At 36.5% G+C, this 18,553-nt stretch overlaps 1 protein-coding gene across 6 annotated transcripts in view; it reads right to left on the bottom strand.

Annotated features, from left to right (window-relative positions):
• SLX4IP (SLX4 interacting protein) overlaps nucleotides 1–18,553 on the bottom strand; it is an 81,197-nt gene that overhangs the window by 17,667 nt on the left and 44,977 nt on the right. For all 6 annotated transcript variants that reach the window (XM_054062121.1, XM_054062124.1, XM_054062122.1 and 3 more), the window contains 2 exons: nucleotides 7,977–8,054; nucleotides 4,586–4,674 (listed from right to left, as the gene is read on the bottom strand). In XM_054062121.1, the coding sequence (XP_053918096.1) occupies nucleotides 4,586–4,674; nucleotides 7,977–8,054 (167 nt within the window). The remainder of the gene's footprint in view (nucleotides 1–4,585; nucleotides 4,675–7,976; nucleotides 8,055–18,553) is intronic.

The raw sequence follows: 18,553 nt of genomic DNA, 5'->3' as shown, positions 1-18,553 counted from the left end.
TTTCAGAGGTGTCAATGAATTAACTGAGATCCCCACACATGCCAGTAATGACAGATACTCAGGACAGAAACGCACGGCTAACAGAAGGAAAAAGAAGGCAGGAGGGAGGGCATGTTTCAGTATCATCAGTCTTGCATCAACTCTAGCAGAATGTGAAAGATGAGTAGAAAAAGTGACAGAAGCTTAAAGTGTCAAAGAAAGCTCACTGAAGAGAAATGCAATTCTTTACCTCTTCCACCATGTGGTATTTGGGTAGGGTTCATCAGCCTGCAGTTTCCTCCTCTCGATGTTATCTCAAAAGTAGAGAACTCTCTTCATACAGTTACCAAACTACAGTTAATATTGTTTTCCTCTAGCTATGCAAGCTATATTGACTGAAAGTAATTTAGCATGTTATCTGAAAACACATGAAAACTAGACTTTATGAAATTTAAAAAAGGATAATGAAATTAAAACCCATCAACCAGACAAGTATTACAATAAATGTAATGTTAACTTGTGTTTTGGATATTATTTCCAAACCAGCGTAACTATCAGCTGCTACCTAAGGGGGTGGTCCTGCTCTCTTCTTCCAAATCCTGGCTGCATGCTCCCACAACACTTTTTATGCAACAGTTGGCAGCTGTGGGGGTACAGGATGAGATGGAAATGATGGAAAACTAATCTTCCAATAAAAAAACCAGAGAAACTTCACAAATAAATCATTTTCTGCTGGATCAAGTCAATGAACTTATTCATTCTCAGCTAAAGAGTCACTTGCTCCATCGTAATCAAAAAGGAAAGGAATACATAGATGGAACTAGAGGCTGACTCTTCCAGCAGTGGCCCAACATTACAGCCGCTTAACTGTGGTATTAAACATATATGTATATATATACACACATACAGAGATCCATGACAAAATTAGCACTTATTCACTATTAATTGTGCAATTTTATTTCACTTTCATTCCTCCCTTACTCAATCTGATATCACTTGACAATAAATAATCTTTAAAGTATTTAAGATATCTTAATTCCACATAAAGTCTTCTACTAATCTTTACAAATTGCCCCATCTAAAAAAACATTTTCATTCCAATAGGCACACTGGTCCAGCAGCACATACTCTTAACATTAAAATCTCCTGTTAATTACAGCTAAGTGTACATGGCTTCATGAAAGAAACAGAAACATCTTCCCAGCAATATCAAAATCCAAGCAAATCATGTCTCTTACACTCTTACGAGTTTTAAAATAGAGAACTGCCTAATCCACCTAAAGTATGGTACAACGACACAATTTATAAAATTAGAAGTGTATGAAGAGGATTGGTGTGCTTTTATTTCTCTATTGGGGATTTAATAAGCAGTGGGTGTATCTTTAGCATTTTTCTTCTTCTTGCATATTTATGTAGATTTTTTGTTTGCTTTTTTTTTTTTAAGAGTAATAACCTGTTTAGAAAATAATTTTTTTCTGGTATAATATTCTCTGTAGCTTAAGAAGGCTCACTGGAAACTTTGAAATCTTTTTAATCAACACAGCATCTCCTACTCCTCACTTTCTTTCATGATTTCAAATGAATTGTGATTTCATATTTCCACTTTAATATCATTATTAGCTTAGATTCCTTCATCCTTTCCCTACAACGGCTTCCTCTCATAGATGCTAGTATAAAGCCAACATAGTTATCAATGAATACTCCATTGTAAGCACATTTTCAAATCTCACAAGTCTCCAAGAAGCCTTCCACCCATTTCCATTTCCACTGTTTCTTCAGATAAACCATTTCCAATTTTCCATTTTAGCTGTCTACATAATAATCATCAAGACAGTGTCGTCATTGACAAAGATGACTAATCTCTCCAGAGCTCTTACATATTTCCCTGGGTTTCCTCTTTTGCCATGTTCCCAAAACTGTCATGTTTTTCAAGATAAAACTATTAAAGATTAGAAACAGTTTGGAAAACCAGGAAAAAAAAATGGTTTCACATTTAACTCAGCATGAATTAGCCAGGCTATTCTTCCAGCTTTTCCTTCAGACTTCAATCTGCTTATGTATTTTCACTAACTTGCTGTATTGTTTCTTTCGTAGAGATTTCCCTTCTTCCAAAATGATTATTACTGCCTGCAGCCTGTTTTTAGATACAACCACAGGAATGCTTGTTTCTAAACAGATTTTAGAAAACAGAAAATTACATATCAGTACATTTTCTTCTATTTTATTTCAGCTCTACTCCTTAGAAGTGCTCTTGGGTCTTTTATTAGTTTATCTGTAAAGCTAATTTGACAGACTGCCTAAGCCACCTTTTCCTTGGTTTTACAAGATGCATCACAGAAGGCTTTAAATTGCTTCTCTCAGCAATTGATGCTAAGGTTTGTGCTTGTGAATATCTCAAAAGCAATCTAATTATGATCTTTCCTAAGAAATAGGACATAAGAATTTCATTTCATATCTGGCAAGAGTTTCATATCCCTTGAAACTCTTGATCTAATCGAAGCCTATTTCAGAGAGAATAGCCTAGAAGGCAGTGAAAATGCAAAGAATAGAGTACTGAAGACAGGTGAAGAGAGAGAGTTGCAATGAGTGAAAGAAACGTGTCTGTATCAGGATGACATGAAAATGGTCCCAAGTAATGGAAGGACATTGAGCCTGAGCAGTCTTGACAGAGCTCAGGAATGAAAGCTGGACCCAAACTGTGAAACAGTACAACAGCAGTTAAAAAAAAAAAAAGAAAAAAAAGATTGTCTTGACTAAGTAAATCACAAAGACATTAAGCAACACTGAAAAGTGACAAAGTCTCCATTAATATATAGCCAATTACTTTTATAAAACACAAATAGGCCCTCAAAACCAAAGGTGTGAGCTGATTAAAAGTTTAAAAGAACTTGCATGCAACATTATGAAATTATTTAAACCTAAACAAAATACAGAGGAAAACAAAACATGTGCCTCATTTTTAGCACATGACAATACACTGGAGTATATCAACAGAAAGGTCTTCTGGGTGGTCTTTTGTAGTCTAGCTTAAGAGTTCAAGCCTACTCACTGCTAAACTGCATACAGAAAAGTACACACACAAAGTGCAGACCCTTAGCCTTTACTTCTGGAGTGCCAAAAACTTGAAATTACCTCTCAGTGGCAATCAAACCTTCCCCTAGTTTGCCAAAGTACTAAATTGGGAGTATATAACAAACTCTGTACTAATATGCTGAAGAAATTCTGGATCAACAAAACAGTTTGGAGTGGACGCTTTTAGTCAGAGTGACAAAAATTAATAAGATACCCTACAATGTTTGCTGTGGGTCTGTTCATATCTTAGTAGTTCTTCAAATCCGGAAAAATGGCTGAGAGATAACTTCATCTTATTGTCTCCTACTGCCATACTGCACTTACTGTTCCAGCCAGTTCTATGTATAAATATTCCATCTGTAAGTAAAGCAAACTCCCAAGCCTTTATCATTGCTTAGGTTATGATCCTATGAAGAAATTTATTTATTTCTTTTTAAATATAAAACTGCTTAAGCCCTCTTTTTAAACGAGGAGTTTCCATAGATCAAGATCAAATTTTGAAGTAGTCAAGCTAAACTCTATAACATCTTATTTTTCATTTGCCTTCTTTTTACTAGACAGAATCATACGAAAGAAACTAAAGAAAACTTATTTTTTATGGAAAGCTTAAAAATACCAAATCGAGTAGTTTGATATCTCATAAGAGATACTCAAGCAAGGAAAAATGAAAATATATTTTTCTCAGTCAAAAGAGAGAGCTGGGATTTTCTACTTAAAGCATCTAGGCAGTTTCCAAGACAATAACAAGAAAGTGATAATTTTCAAAGTAGCAAAACACTTCTAAACCAGTCAGACATTTTTCTGAGAGAGAAAAACATTTGTTTGATCCTTTGACATTGAAGGATACTTACTAATGTAAGAATCAAGATACTAAAACCTGCATTTAGTAATAATAACTTAAAATACCCTGTTTGATACTAAAAAAAATACTAAGATGAATGAACACAAGAAACACTTCAAGGGTCAAATACACTGCAATACATCTAAGATAAACTACTAAAAATATACATAGACCTCAGCATGTAATTCTGACTCTTACTGTGAGCACACAAGAGACTGCTGCCATATAGCAGCCACCTGGGTCAATCTGAGCACTCCTGTGACAATCAGCAGTTAACAGCAGCATAAAATTCATAAGCCTTTGACTCTGATAAAGCCTTAAGGATGAAATATTAAAGTAGAATGCTTATAGTATTTAACTACACACCAGTGCCTTTTTCTCCATAAATGCCTGAGGACTTTTTTTTCCCAGCAGGGCTAGCACTGCTCCATTTGAGTTGTTTTGCAGAATAGGTGCCAAGTGTTTTTCTCTGAGAATACATGGCTCAAAAATGCTGAGCTTCCAAAAATTACCATTTTTGTCCATTTAAGAGTCACTTCAGGATCTCTTTTCAATACTTTGGCCCAACTGTTAATATGGCTTTCTGTTTCCAAGGTGTCAGTCACAAGTATGTGATAACTACCTCCATACACAAATATTCATCTTACCACTATAAAATCAAGCAGAAAGTTCAAGGAACAGGTTTGTACATACCAATACACCATTTTCACATGTCCAAGTACTTGGATTAGATTCAAGTTTACTGACACAAACTATAAATCTGTCCGGAAACACACGTAGCTCTATACAAAAACAATTGAAAAGAAAATCACAAAAACTTTATGCATGTTCAAAAACATGAATAACAACACAGATACATGGTATTTTAGTAAGCAAAATGATTTTTTTATAATTCCACACTAACTCACTTCATACACTCCACTAGTTTCTTACCTACTCTCTTAGACCTCCCATCCCTCCTTTGGTTTTGCTTTTTTAAACCATTAAAAAAAAAAATAAAAAATTATCAGTAAGTCAGAGAAAGTTTAGTTCCCAAGAGGAATGTCATGGCTGCAAATTAGTCTACCTACACCCCTGGACAAGTAAACCAGACAGAACCAACAGACAAACCACTCAACGATGATTTCTTTGTGCTATTCTAGAGATGAATCTTTTCATCACAAAAGTTGTAAATCACGTTTATAATACAGTACAATATAATCAGTCAGGACTTGGCATAAAAAGTCAGCATAAGGCTAGGTGTTTCAAACTCTGATGACAGTGATTTTTGAAGTCATTAAACAAATAGGTTAACTACTACTGAATTACATATTTTAGTCAAGATCGTGAGTTTGTTTTGAACACAAGAAAGTTTCTATTTACAAAGAATGAAAAATTGAAGGGTTTTCAGATTAGAACAGACCAGACAAAGCTTCATTGAGTAAGTAGAAACGCTATGAAAAAAAAGCATAACTGGATATTCTGCTATTTTATGTATAAGATTATTTCCAGATTGGTATCTTCATATTTTCAGCTCAGATTTTTTTTGTTGTTGTTGATTTTGCTTTGGTTTAGTTTTACAAAAAGATAGTTACTAATTTTTGAAGTTTGTCATACTTCAAAACCAAGCCATAGCAGCCTTCCAGTACCTGAAGGAGGCCTACAAGAAAGCTGGGGAGGGACTTTTTACAACAGCATGTAGCGATACAATCATAGAATCATAGAATCATAGAATAGTTAGGGTTGGAAGGGACCTTAAAGATCATCTAGCTCCAACCCCTCTACCATGGGCAGGGACATCCCACTAAATTAGGCTGCCCAAGGCCCATATCCAACCTAGCCTTGAACACGTCCAGGGATGGGACATCTACAACCTCCCTGGGCAACCTGTTCAGTGTCTCACCACTCTCATAGTGAAGAAGTTCTTCCTAATGTCTAGTCTAAATCTGACCCTGTCCAGTTTATACCCATTGCCCCTGGCCCTATCACCACAATGAGGGGGAATAGCTTTTAATTGGAAAGGGGAAGGTTTATATTAGACATTAGAAAGAAATTCTTCACAATGAGGGCAGTGAGACACTGGCACAGGTTGCCCAGGGAAGTTGTGGATGCCCCATCCCTGGAAGTGTTCAAGGCCAAGTTGGATGGAGCCTCAAGCAGGTCTGGTGGTAGGCGTCCCTGCCCATGGCAGGTGGTTGGAACTGGATGATCTGTAAGGTCCCTTCCAGCCAAAACCATTTTATGGTAACACCCTGTTTTCTGAGACAAGAAAGAGACAAGCCATGCAGAAAAAGAAAGATGAGGTTGACCTCAGATTGTTCTTTGGTAGTTTCCTCACAACGAATCGAGTATAGGCCAAATGTGCACAATTTGCCAGTGATGACCAGATTATCCATGTGAGTGACTGCCTCTCTCACAAGGTACTGCTTCTTCAGCAACAGCGCATCTCCATTGCTATCTGACAAACCCCTCCTGAGGGTATACCAGCAAGTGACTTTTCTAGGGTCATTACAATGAAGGATGAGGATGTTTAAACAGATCACCTTGCATCTGCCATTGGCTGAAAATGCATGCAGAAAGACCTCAGATGCAACTGTGTTGGCACAATAGCTTGTTAAGCTACTGTAAGTTCATAATGAAAATGAGCCTTTCATAATTTTTTTTCAGAAATATCGGCTCTGTTAACAAAACTGTGTCCAAAGAATTATTCACACCTTTTGTCCAGACTATTGTTTCCCTGCTTGCATACTCAAGGCCAGAAAAGCCACCCCCAAAGGCCTAGTACAATGGCTTTCAAGCTGTAAGCAGTCTATGGACAACTTCTAAATGGGCTACACAAGAAAAGCGGAAAACAGTTGCAAGGACTGAATGTGTTATGTAGTGTTCCAATAATAGCCTCTTTGGTAAGTTTACTTTAGATATCGAGCAAGCAACACTGATATAAAGTGTAGAAGGTTCTTCTGTTGGGCTCAAAATCTCATTTTTGTTTGGGAAGGACTAGGTGTATCTTACAGAATAGAAACAATAGTGCCAAATTATTTAGATTTTGAGGATATATGCCTGTTTTGCTATTTACTGGGAGTAAAACCCAGCAAAATGAAGTTCCTTTCTTCTTAGGAAGAAACATTGTGATGTTCATTCCAGTTAGACACATTTATTGTTACATTTTATAATAATCTCACTTGCCAGCTACCAAATGAAAGTATCATTATAGGTACACTGACACTTAAAAACATCTCAAATTTAATACACAGAAACCAATGTTGGAACACCCACACAGACACTGCTATTCTAATTCTTTTCCTGGAGGCCGAGAGAATTTTGATGAAATATTTAAAATCAACACACCAATCTCTTCAACTAAAATGGACTTAGATTAGAACCAGTTGACATTTTAAGAGAGATTTAAACATTTACAGATAAAATGAATTCCTATAAAACTAAGAAAATCTTTAAAAATATCCATTCAAGCATTCAATATTTCTAAGGGCAGCTAATTGATTTATTTTGATTTCTTTTAATAGAAAAAGCTAAACACAAAGGGCAGTGATCATTATAGCTCCTTTTCACTGCTGTTGGCAGGACAGGATTGATATCACTTCCTTACATAGCAACTTGGCTTGAGAAAACATGAAAAAGTTCTGGTCCAATGACATCACCTATGTAAAGATTTTATAGGACTGAGGTGAATGAAAGCCTTTTCTTGCATACACTTGTACTGTACAGTTGATGTCACAAGACACTCAAGCAATAATGGAGTGATTCATACTGCAACCTCTAGTTGATTCACCCTGCAGAGAGACTCAGTAAAATGCTGAGTCTCATCATACTTACAGAATTTGGTGTGGCTTAGCTGATTACCCTGGGGCAAGGCATACACAATTTTAAATTTAAGTTCAAAAAACATCCATTGTACATTAAGAAACACTTCTCCCTTTTTTTTAGCAAATTTCCTCTGGAAAAAAACAAAACTAAGCTCTGAAAGAAATTTTGATTAGGTAGACTAAAATCTGACCAAGTATTAGTTTATGTTCCCCCTTTTTTTTTTCCATACCAGAAATAATTGCAGAATACTAAGTAACACTGTAAGAAACCGATTACTTACCACGATAATGTTTCCCTACAGCACAACGGAGATTAACCCATCTCTTCATAAAGTAGGCAGTAATGTGAAAACTGTTGGCTGCAACGTAAAACAAGGACATAATTATAATTAACTGGAAGGGTATCTTGAGCATTCTGGTCTCAAAGTGTTACACATCTGTGAAAACAGGACTGAGACAAAGCAGCCATTCAAGAATACAAAAGAAAACATAGCATTAAAGGAATATTTTTAGAAGAAACAGCTCATACTGAAGTCTCAAAAAAGTTGGTGTCTAAGATACGGGAAAAATCTAAACAAGCATCTAATTCTGGTATCCAAACAGAAAAATAAATTTAAATCAATTAATTGGTCAGAGATGTCATCTGCCTAATAGCCTAATGTCATGGTCACATGTCCAATAGGCTAAAGTCCTATTCACTACAATGTTTTCTTACGTATTCTACACAAACTCTACAGGCAACCCTTTACTTCACTGCCTTCTACAGAAAGGTGACATACTCCAAGCTGACAGAAAACAATGCCAGCTATAAAAAAACCAACCAACCAAACATGAAAGGTCTTAGTTATCTACAATTCCACTGAACTCAGTGATAAATTTATACTTGTTATATTGTATACATTTATACTTGTTAGTATCTACAACTAAATAGAGCTAACCTAGCTGACCCAGCAGATACCTGTATAATACACTTCCTGAGAATGACAGAAATCCTTGTGCACCAGAAAGAAAGAAAGAAAAGGACAGAGAGGATTGTATTACAGCAAAGAGACTATTAGACTATGGCTAAGGAAATCAGCTTTTACTTTTGTTCTACTTAAATTCCCCAAATGACCCTGATTAAATCAGTTAGGACTTAATTCATAAAAGTATTTAGCAACGTAATTCCCAGTGAAATGGAAAGAAGTTAGCAACTGTTACTCCTCCTCCATAGTCTCTCTGTACACCTCACTAAAATGAATGTGCAAGAGAGGGTGGTATTTCCCCTAACTCTGATGAGTTTTGCAAGACTTAAATTATTGCTGCTTCCAAGACAGTCAGATACCCTAGGTGCAATTACTACAGAAAAATTAGAAAATCAAGTGCTAATGCTGTTCTTCTAATCTAACTGCTTTGTGAGAAGTAAGGAAAGCTTGTTTGTTCTGATCTCAATCTCCACTGAGCAAATGCCAAGGCAGGCCTTATTTCTACGCCCCAAAATACACGTCCTCTTCTGCACAGTCTCCACCTCTACTACTTGTATAAGATATCCTGCAGCTCACTAACAAGTGCTGTTCAGCATCATCTCTCATTAAGAACTATGGTTATTGATCACAAACAATCCCTTTGAAATTTATCAGCCATCTTTTTTCCTTCCCCTCAAAAAGATACCTAAAATTTAACTTCCTTTTAGAGATCAAGTCAAGATGTAACAAGTTGAACCATCTCTTAAAAATGATGAGCACTAATGAAAAATTTGGATGTAATCCACCAGCTTTATTAACTGTATATTTACGAGCACAATTAAAGAAAATTACTTTTAGCTATTTCCAGTTTGGCACTCACAATTCTTTAACATCATTAGTAGGGTTCGCCAAATCAAAGAATTTACCTTGCATATAAATCACTTATTAAAGTGATAATAGCATCTTCCACTCTGACCTCTGTAATGTTGAAAAAGTGACGTTGCTAAAAGTGCAACTGTTTTTCTTAAGAGGAATTTAAAATGAAAAAGCATGAATCTTTTGCTTTTCACAGGGAAGAGCACCATACTTCATTCCTGAAATTATTTTATGAATCAATGACATGTATACCTGTGTGTTTTTCTTGCTATCCTGGTATTGTCAGAGAGGTGAAGTGTTTAATCGTATTCAATCTTATTCACTAATGGCCAGAACAAGGTTCTAAATTCCTCCTAAAAGCCCTTGATTCAGCTGGCTACTCTTCTCTGGAAGAGAACACCTACCTCAAATCTAACAAAATAATTATCTAAGAGATCAAGACACCTCTACACTATTTTTGCAGTGTCAGCTTAAGTCCGAAAGTCTTATAAAAGTCTTCAGAGTGAGTTACATCTGAGCTAATAAGCTCAGCCTAGAGGGACTCACACTAGAAAATAGTTTTCATTTCCATGATTATTTATTACTTTCTGAAAAAAACTGAACAGATAATTTGCTGCTACTTATTGCTAAATGTGAGAAAATTTTAAGATGCATTGCATACAACATACATCTGTTTTGAAAGTATTATACAGCTACACTAATCAAATGTTTTGAAATCCTCTTGTATGAGACATCTGATCTAATCCAGTCAGCTGGAGTTTGCAAAACTTCCCTAGTTTTGAAGTTGCCAGAGTCACTGCAGAACTATAAAAACTGTGATATCCTTTTTCTGCTCATATATTATCCAATGAGCCATTCTGCTTCACAAAATAAGAAACTAAAAAATAAGCCCACAAGAAAACCTTCTTACCCAACAACTTCATGCAACTTACAGACTTTTAAACTTTCCACGCAGTTACTCAGCAGGAGTCTAAGTCTGTTCTCAGTTCCAAACTTGTCCACCGTCGATGCTGTTTCTATACCAGCATACGCTAATGTTGGCTTTGGGCAGGCTGAGGGTTAATGCTCCAGGGAAAACGGACACACTATACTCAGTAAGGACTAAAAGCTGCTATTCCTGATATCATTTGGTGCCTCCTTCCAGATATGTACTAAATGATCCATCACCAACTTCTTTTAAGCACACCACAGAAGTTTTATCCTCAAGTTACATACAGTGTTTTGCAGCCAGTAACATAGAGAAACTTTACAGATCTTACACTCAGCAAAACCACTTGGCCGAATCTTAAATTTCCTCTTCATCATGCAACGTAGACATAACTCTATTTGTAGATTACCAACACAGACACAGAAATAAAATTGTTAGTTACTTGGACTTCTGTTTCTCTTACTTCAAAACTGTGTACCCAAATCATCAGATCTGGGTTCCAAAAAACCAAACAATAAAGAAAATCAAACAAGAAAATAATAAAAAACCCCAACAAAACCAAACAGCCACCAAAAAATCCCAGACCCTGAAACCTAAGATGAAACTGAGTAAAAGTGGTTCTAAAATAGCTACAGTTCAGTTTCAGCCGAAATCCACACCAGTGAGTGCTGCGTTTTAAGGGAAGGGTAATTTGCCCTGCTCGTTACATTTCATAGCCCTGTAACACCAAAAGGAAGTATCAGACAGTGACGCTTTACTGTGAGACTATCCAGCAACACTCATTTTCCAAAGGAGTCACAGCCAAACTGACTTGCACTTCCAGAAGCCTGCCAAGAAGAGGCTGTGGTACAGCGTAGAGCAGTGGGAAGCCCTCTCCCACGGCTATTACGGATCGTTCATCTGGGAGCCTGGGAAAATGCCTCTGAGCTGCTGAGTTATCTGGAACAGCCTGGCAGGTGTTCACTTCCCAGTGCAATCTAGCACCTGTATGGCTCTGTAACTAAGTTCAGTCAAGTCTTCTCCAAAACCACAGTACAAGCCCAAGAAGGCCAACTGCCTCCCAAACATTTACATATCTGACAGGTACCTATTTCTCATCTCACAGTACTTTTAGATCATCTTTAAGAAAAACACCTATTTTCCCTCCCAGCCTAGACCTTTCACATTTGTAATTAGTGCTGCCTCTACATTTGGAAAGTAACAACAAAGTAAATCATTACAACACACAGATATTAAAAAAAATAGGATGAATTTCTGATGTTACAATATCAAATTAAATACATAGGTGCGTTAGACTTTCTGAAACTCTCTACTGTATGTTTAAAAAAAAAATCTACATTCTGCTTATGCTAGACTAATTATCCCATACAGATTAAGCTATACTAGTAATAATGTTTACAGTATATAGAGCTTTTCATCTTCAAAGTGCTCTACAAACATATTATTACACTGCTTTTTAGTAGTCATACTTCTCTGCTTAAAATTATTCACCACCAAATCCAAATTCCTGATAGTTTGTAAACAAAACAAAAAAGGAACATTTAATTCTAAACATACTGTTAATCACATGGCTTTCCTTCCCCAAAACAAACATTCATGTTCATAGCGTGTGCTCCAGAGCAGGTTGCCATTTCTGAGTTAAACAGACACACAAACAAAAGAAAACCCAACTACATAGTTAATGACAACAAGCTTCTTCACCTAGTACAAATTTTTATGCACCAAATAGTGGGTTTGAGAAGAACTTAAGCAGCTCAGGATGGCATCCATTCCTTCCGTCCATCTTGCCTTCAGTTCTAAGAATTTAAAAAATCATTTTGTTAAATTTTCATTATTTCAAGTGATAATCACAAGCAACTACACAGGAAAGTATGTACTGAAAAAGGAATATAAATTCCATAAGCTTTAAATAAATGTTCAATACCTAAGAAATAACGTTCAGGCCACTAAATTTATATAAAAGAAGTAGGGATTAAAAAACCAAACAAACCCAAAAGACTCAAGTATAGTATTGAATGAGCATTGCTGCAGGGTCTAATCCTGCAAACTCTTACATCTGCAAATAAATTCAGTGAAGTAATTTGCCTCTGTCTTTTTCCAAGGCACCTTACAGTCAGTTTAAACCAAATATAGACAAAACCAGATTACTGATTTGCTTTCTCCTTACTTCACAACTTTATTAGTATTACCTCTATTCTTTCTTTTATCTGCTAAATCTTCTAAACCCGGAACAGTTGCTAACACACATAAGTAAACGTTCTGTTCCATCAAGGATGTGGGGACCAAATTTAGTTCCTATCAGAGAACACGGTCCCTGACTGGTGGAAAGATATTAACCTTTAAATGCATCTGATCAAGCCAGGATTAGATATGCCTATCTGAATCCTTTCTGCTATCAGATCACTAATAGCTGGGCATGGCAGACTGTCTAAAAGCTTCAGAATGAGGCATCAACAGGGAAATTGGACTGAGCCATTTTTTGAAATCCAAGAGTAGGGCTGCCGGGCTCTCCTCTAGAAGGAGAGGTGCAGAATTCACTCCAAAATAAGAACTATACTGGCCAAAGTGGATCCAGGATAAGGCATTTCTTAACCTGCTTGTCATGGGTGTTCTGGAAGTGAGAACTGAAAAGAAAAAACATGTAAGAGACCACCTGGCTGCAAGATGACAAATGTATGCTGTGGAGGTCCTCAGAACGCATCAGCTCTGAAGGAAATAGAACCGCTTCCTCTCAACTAATACTTCAGACTGGAAAGGCAGGCTGATGCAGTCCTGGAAAACAGCTCTTAAGAGACAGTCTCTCAATACTCATTCCTAATGCATAAGCAATAATACCTAGCACCAGCTGATAATAACGCTTTCAAGCTGATAAATGTAAAGCAATGTATTTGATGGTCAGTGTACACTGACCATCTTACCAACATACCACACCCAACTGCTTTCTAATAGGACACAACATTTGATTTCAGCCTTTTGTTGATTTCAGACTTGATGACCATATTATTATTTGTACATGATGGGCTTTAATACATGAACTGAAAGCTATTTCTGAATCCTCACTGTTTTGTATATATGAACTGTATTCTATAGAAAGCCGCATGCCTGAACTTCCTTAACTCCTGGAACGGGCCAAACAACTGAGAGAAAGGTGCTTCCAGCCAAAAGGCAGAGAGAACTGGAAAACAAACCCTGTGGTAAATACTGTCTAACAAGTCAGCAGCAGAAGAGAACCTAAAGTCTCTTCAAAGTGGCTGTATCGCCATGAAGGTGCAGCTTAGTTAAAAACTGTCTGATGCCACATTTGCACATCAAGATGAGCATCTCCCTCAAACTGGCCAGACACAGCTGTATCCAAATGCAGCAGTCACTGTGATGGTGAAAAGTTTTCCAGGGCACAAGGGAATCTATACAGTTGCCTTTAAAGTACATATCTTTTCAAAAAATAAGTCCTTTCGGCCTAACTGTCACTGTGATTTTTTCCTTGAGGTTACCCATGAGCTTTGAGAAATTTTTTTGATGCCACGAAATATCTGAAAGGAAGGATTTTGTATTTTAAATGTCAGGAATCTCTACAAAGCAAAGTCTCTTCTAGCACAAAAACTCAACCAAGATGTGGAAATGAGGATTTCTGAATTTAACAGACAGGACTGGCTCCCCTTACAGTTCACTAGAACAATATTATTGTGGGTGCCACTACTACAATACTCAAAGACTTTCAAATAAGGTCAATCAAACCCTTCACAGTTCTCCAGCTCTGTTTCTTTTCCCTAGTAATAGGAAATAACTTCTGCAAAACTTCTTACCCGAGAGGATAGAGCTTTAACCCTATACCTCCCACAGGTGGCAAGGCTTTCATCTTGTACCAATAACAAGTTCCCTAGGCAAAGTTCACTAAAAGTGTCAGGGATATATTACACCATGTGGCTACAAAAACCTATGGGTTTGGTGAAAAAGCCCTACAGTCTGACACTGGAGACACGATGGAAGGCAAGGAGAGGGAAAGGAAAGGTAGTAGCAGGTATTTTCAGGAGGACTTTAAAAAGATGGCATGAATGTGAAAAGGTGGTTTCTGCAAAGCTGATCCTGATATACAGCAGTAATAAATGTTCTCGTCTGTCTTTCTTGAGGAATCCTGTTAGGATAGGCCAATGGAGCTAAGAGGTAGATGCTGATGTCATGACTCCTCTTTCCTTCTATGCTGTCATCTAGAGGACACTTCAAAGGAAAGTGAGTTCTAAGAGATGTGTGCAGACTTGAACCAGTACGCATTTCATGCTGTTGTCTGAATACAGCAAATCATGCCAGAGGTTCATGGGTTTTTTGTCTTTTCACACAACAGACTCTTGTTAGGTTTATAACAAGTCAGAATGTAAGTAAATTCTGGAGCTTAGCAAATATCTGCAAAGTCACTACAATGAAGCTTTCTGTATTTTCTCTTTTTAAACACTAGCAAATAGACCGTAATTAAATCAGTCACTTAAAGACTCTATTTCCAAATAAGTCCCACTCTCTGCTCTCTCAAACTCTGATGCAAATGGGATATTGCCATCAGTGTAACAAATGCTAAGCGCAAAAAGATCCAAAATGGAACATTCTCTTTCTCAATATTAAATATCAAATTTAAGGTCTTCTACACAAAAGACAAAAAAATCTTGGGATTGCCTTGTGCCATGGGAAGACAAAAGAAAAGGAATAGACAGGCACTGCCTGTATCCTATGACCCATATGTGCACATACACACACAAAAAAGAAAGCTAAACATCTTAAGTAAAAGAACAAGAGAAAGATACTCTACACAAACACAAGATTGTCACCTTCTAACCTTTCTAAAGCAAGCTTTGTCATTTAAACAACTCTAGTTTTCACAAATTTGTGTGGTGAATATTTCACACGTAGAATGTTTTTCTCTGAATAGTGTAATTCACTCTGCATTAGAATATCTCTCATCTGTGTGAAGTTGATGGACTTTATCAAGTTCTGTTACCAAGCTCACAATGCCTATTCATTCTATTTATTTTCCTCCTTTTCTCAAGTAGACGCCTTTATTATTTGCTGGACACTACTGCATTTTTATTTACTTCTATAAGTTTGTAATAAATTAAATCCTAGGCCCTGCAAAGCTTTACAGGTGTAGTTTTGTCTACGGTCTGTCACTTATGCTTTCGTAGTCAACAGAAATACTTAGTGTGTAATAAATGCAACATACCTAGTACCCTCCATGGTGAAACAAATGCACATAACTGCTCTCACTAAACTACTTACACAAAGAAGGCACGCATAACTTTTGTTCAGGAATTGGCCCTCCATCTTTATCTGGATAGATTTCTGTACAGCCTTAACAGAATTTTCCAAATATAAATAAACCCACAAAAATGTTTGCAATTTAAAAAACTGTACTTGCTCTCCACCTCTGTCATATGAAAATGAAACTTAAGACCAAAAGAACACAAAGGAGAGTAATATTGTGTAATACAGTTGCATGGAAAGTTTAAAAGAAATTCCTATTCATACTTGGCTATGAAATTATACCCACAATTACTTCCAGTTATTATAAAAATAGAAAGGACTTCAATGTTCAGCACATATCTATAACAATTTTTTTTCTTAAAATGTAACGACAATTTTTGTTTCTCTTGAAGTGCTGGTGACAGTTCGGGGACTTTTATACTAAGACTTCTAGGGAATGCAAGGGTTAAATATGTGTAAAAAAAGTTTCTCACAGTTTAAAGAGAGCAAAGCAACACATTTAGGAAACCAGACAGCTAAAAGGTCAAAACGTTACACTTCCAGGTCAAACTTCTGGTTGCAATTAAGTAAATACCTCTAAGCATTTCTAAGGAAATCATATTTCTTTTAGGTTTTATTTCAAATCTCTGTTCTTTCTTGCTTACATTGTAACCAAAACAATAGTGCAGTCTTTAGAAACATTTAGTAAAGAGTGCTTACTTTTTTTTTTTTAAAGGAACCTGATATTCCACCTCAAAATAAAATTCAAATCCTTGTTTTTTCCATCCCATATACCATACAGTTAAACTAATTTAAAAAAAAAGGGGGGGGAAGAAGCTATCAAATCTAGTTAATTATTAAAGAATAGATACAGTCTTTCTTTTCCCCTTAGATTTCCCTTTTCATCAACTTTCCTTAACTGCACTTTTATGGTAGGGTTTGGTTCGAAGTTTCTGGGTTTTTTTTTTAATATATCAAGCTATTTTTTCCCTCCCATGAAGTTATCCAGAAAACCTTCACACCTAAGATGCTGACAATAGTCCTGATGCAAACACTGCTAAAATCTACCAACAATCTCATGACTCCAATCATTGCCCAACAAGACTACTTAGGTCTAAAAATGCAGAATCTCTAGCCCTGAAACAGATTTTCAGAGTTTTTTTTAGAAATCCCAAACACACAGCCACCACAGCTACACACAGACACAGCACTATCTGCATGTGGACAAGCAACACAATAGGAAAGCAGCATATGTGGGTTATTGTAATGCACCAGAGGTAGACCTGGTATGCATCTAAACACCACAGCCTGCTATGCATGTTAGCAAGCAATATGTGCAATCATATGTACCCAAGACGAAAAAATGAAATCCTAAAGGTGTAATCATACTACAGTAAAACTTCAGCCAAGCACAATATATATGACCAGATTCAGACGTTATTTGTAAACGTTCTACTTCAGCAGAGTGCATGAATTGCATTAAAATGCCCTCACTGCTTTATCTGTAGCATACTCAGTGCAGCACAGTCTTCAAGCTATCCTACACACATATTTGTAAAGGTCAGGCAGCTAAGGAAAGTCAGGTCTATCATACTAACCAAATAATTTCTTCTCTAGTATTCTAGACATTCCAATGCAAGGAATTTGAGCCTTCATTAAATAAAGACCATAATCTATAAAATGCTTCTAGGAGAAATCCTATCTGTGATCTTCACAAAAGATGCGAGAAGGTAATTTCAAGTCCAACTTATTCAGAAAATTCCAACTGAAATGATGAGTACTCAAACTCCCCCCAAACTTGTCTGCTACCCATTCCACCTGCGCCTCGTAGTACTTAAACAGGTTCATAGAAGCTGTACATTGATATTCTGTCTTTTGTATTCCTGCTTCCAAGTGACCACAGAAGCTTTAAAAAAAGCATACGAAGCACAGAATAAAGTACCTTTGAGAGGAACAGATATCGGACAAACGAATCAGGCAGTCAAGTAAGAAATAGCAAGGACAGATGAGCTGGCTATAAAAAATGGAAAAATGTAATCTGAAACAAATACAGGAAATATGGAGTACAAGATACTAATCAAAACATTCTTCATAAGTTATTGCATAAGTTACTGCATACTTCAGGGAGCTATGAGGTTCTGTTGTCACAGACAGATGAATGCAAGTTTAAAGTTCACAAAGTTCTGCAGGACTTGGCCACAAATCATAAATGAGTCCCTTGTAAAGAAGCTGCAACATAATTCTTTTGAGAGACAGAAATTACAACGTGCAACTGCAAACATCAAAGTTAATTTAAAATACTTCTATCCTCCTCAGTCCCCTGGGGTAGCTTATCTGCTATAGCTCACTTTCCCTTCAGTTGCACCCATCAAATTTCTGTGAGCAAGGTAAGCGAAATTATTCTAGTTAAAACCAAACAAAACCACTTTAACAGCAGAGGAGTAAGAATCAACAGCTGGAAGTGTGGGAATAAATCAGTTTTGCTGCTACAGGATTGTAACATGGAACACACCCTGTGAACATCTTACACATTTCAAATTCTACAGTAACAGCAAACACTCCTAAAGCAAACGAGGGCTGTCTGAAAAGGATGTTTTACTTAAAAACGTCATAACGTTCAAATTAAAGTGCAAGGCCAAAACATCTTGTAATATTTACTATCATGATTTATTGTGTATTTCTGGTATGCCTACAGTAGCCCAACAGTTTCATAAGCAACAGCATTTTCTTATGAAATTGCATCTTTTGCATTTTTTCTATATTAAATACGATGCACAACTTGACTCCAGATCTTTGTAAGGCTGAACTATTCAAAATAGTACTTGTACTTTTTCCAGTTTGTCATTTTAGTAGGCTTATCAGAAGTTAATGTCCAAAAACTTAA

The sequence above is a fragment of the Cuculus canorus genome, chromosome 3, assembly GCF_017976375.1.
Source record: "Cuculus canorus isolate bCucCan1 chromosome 3, bCucCan1.pri, whole genome shotgun sequence".
Taxonomy (NCBI): domain Eukaryota; kingdom Metazoa; phylum Chordata; class Aves; order Cuculiformes; family Cuculidae; genus Cuculus; species Cuculus canorus.
Note: the sequence above shows the minus strand (reverse complement) of the source record. Positions and strands in the feature narration are given on the sequence as shown.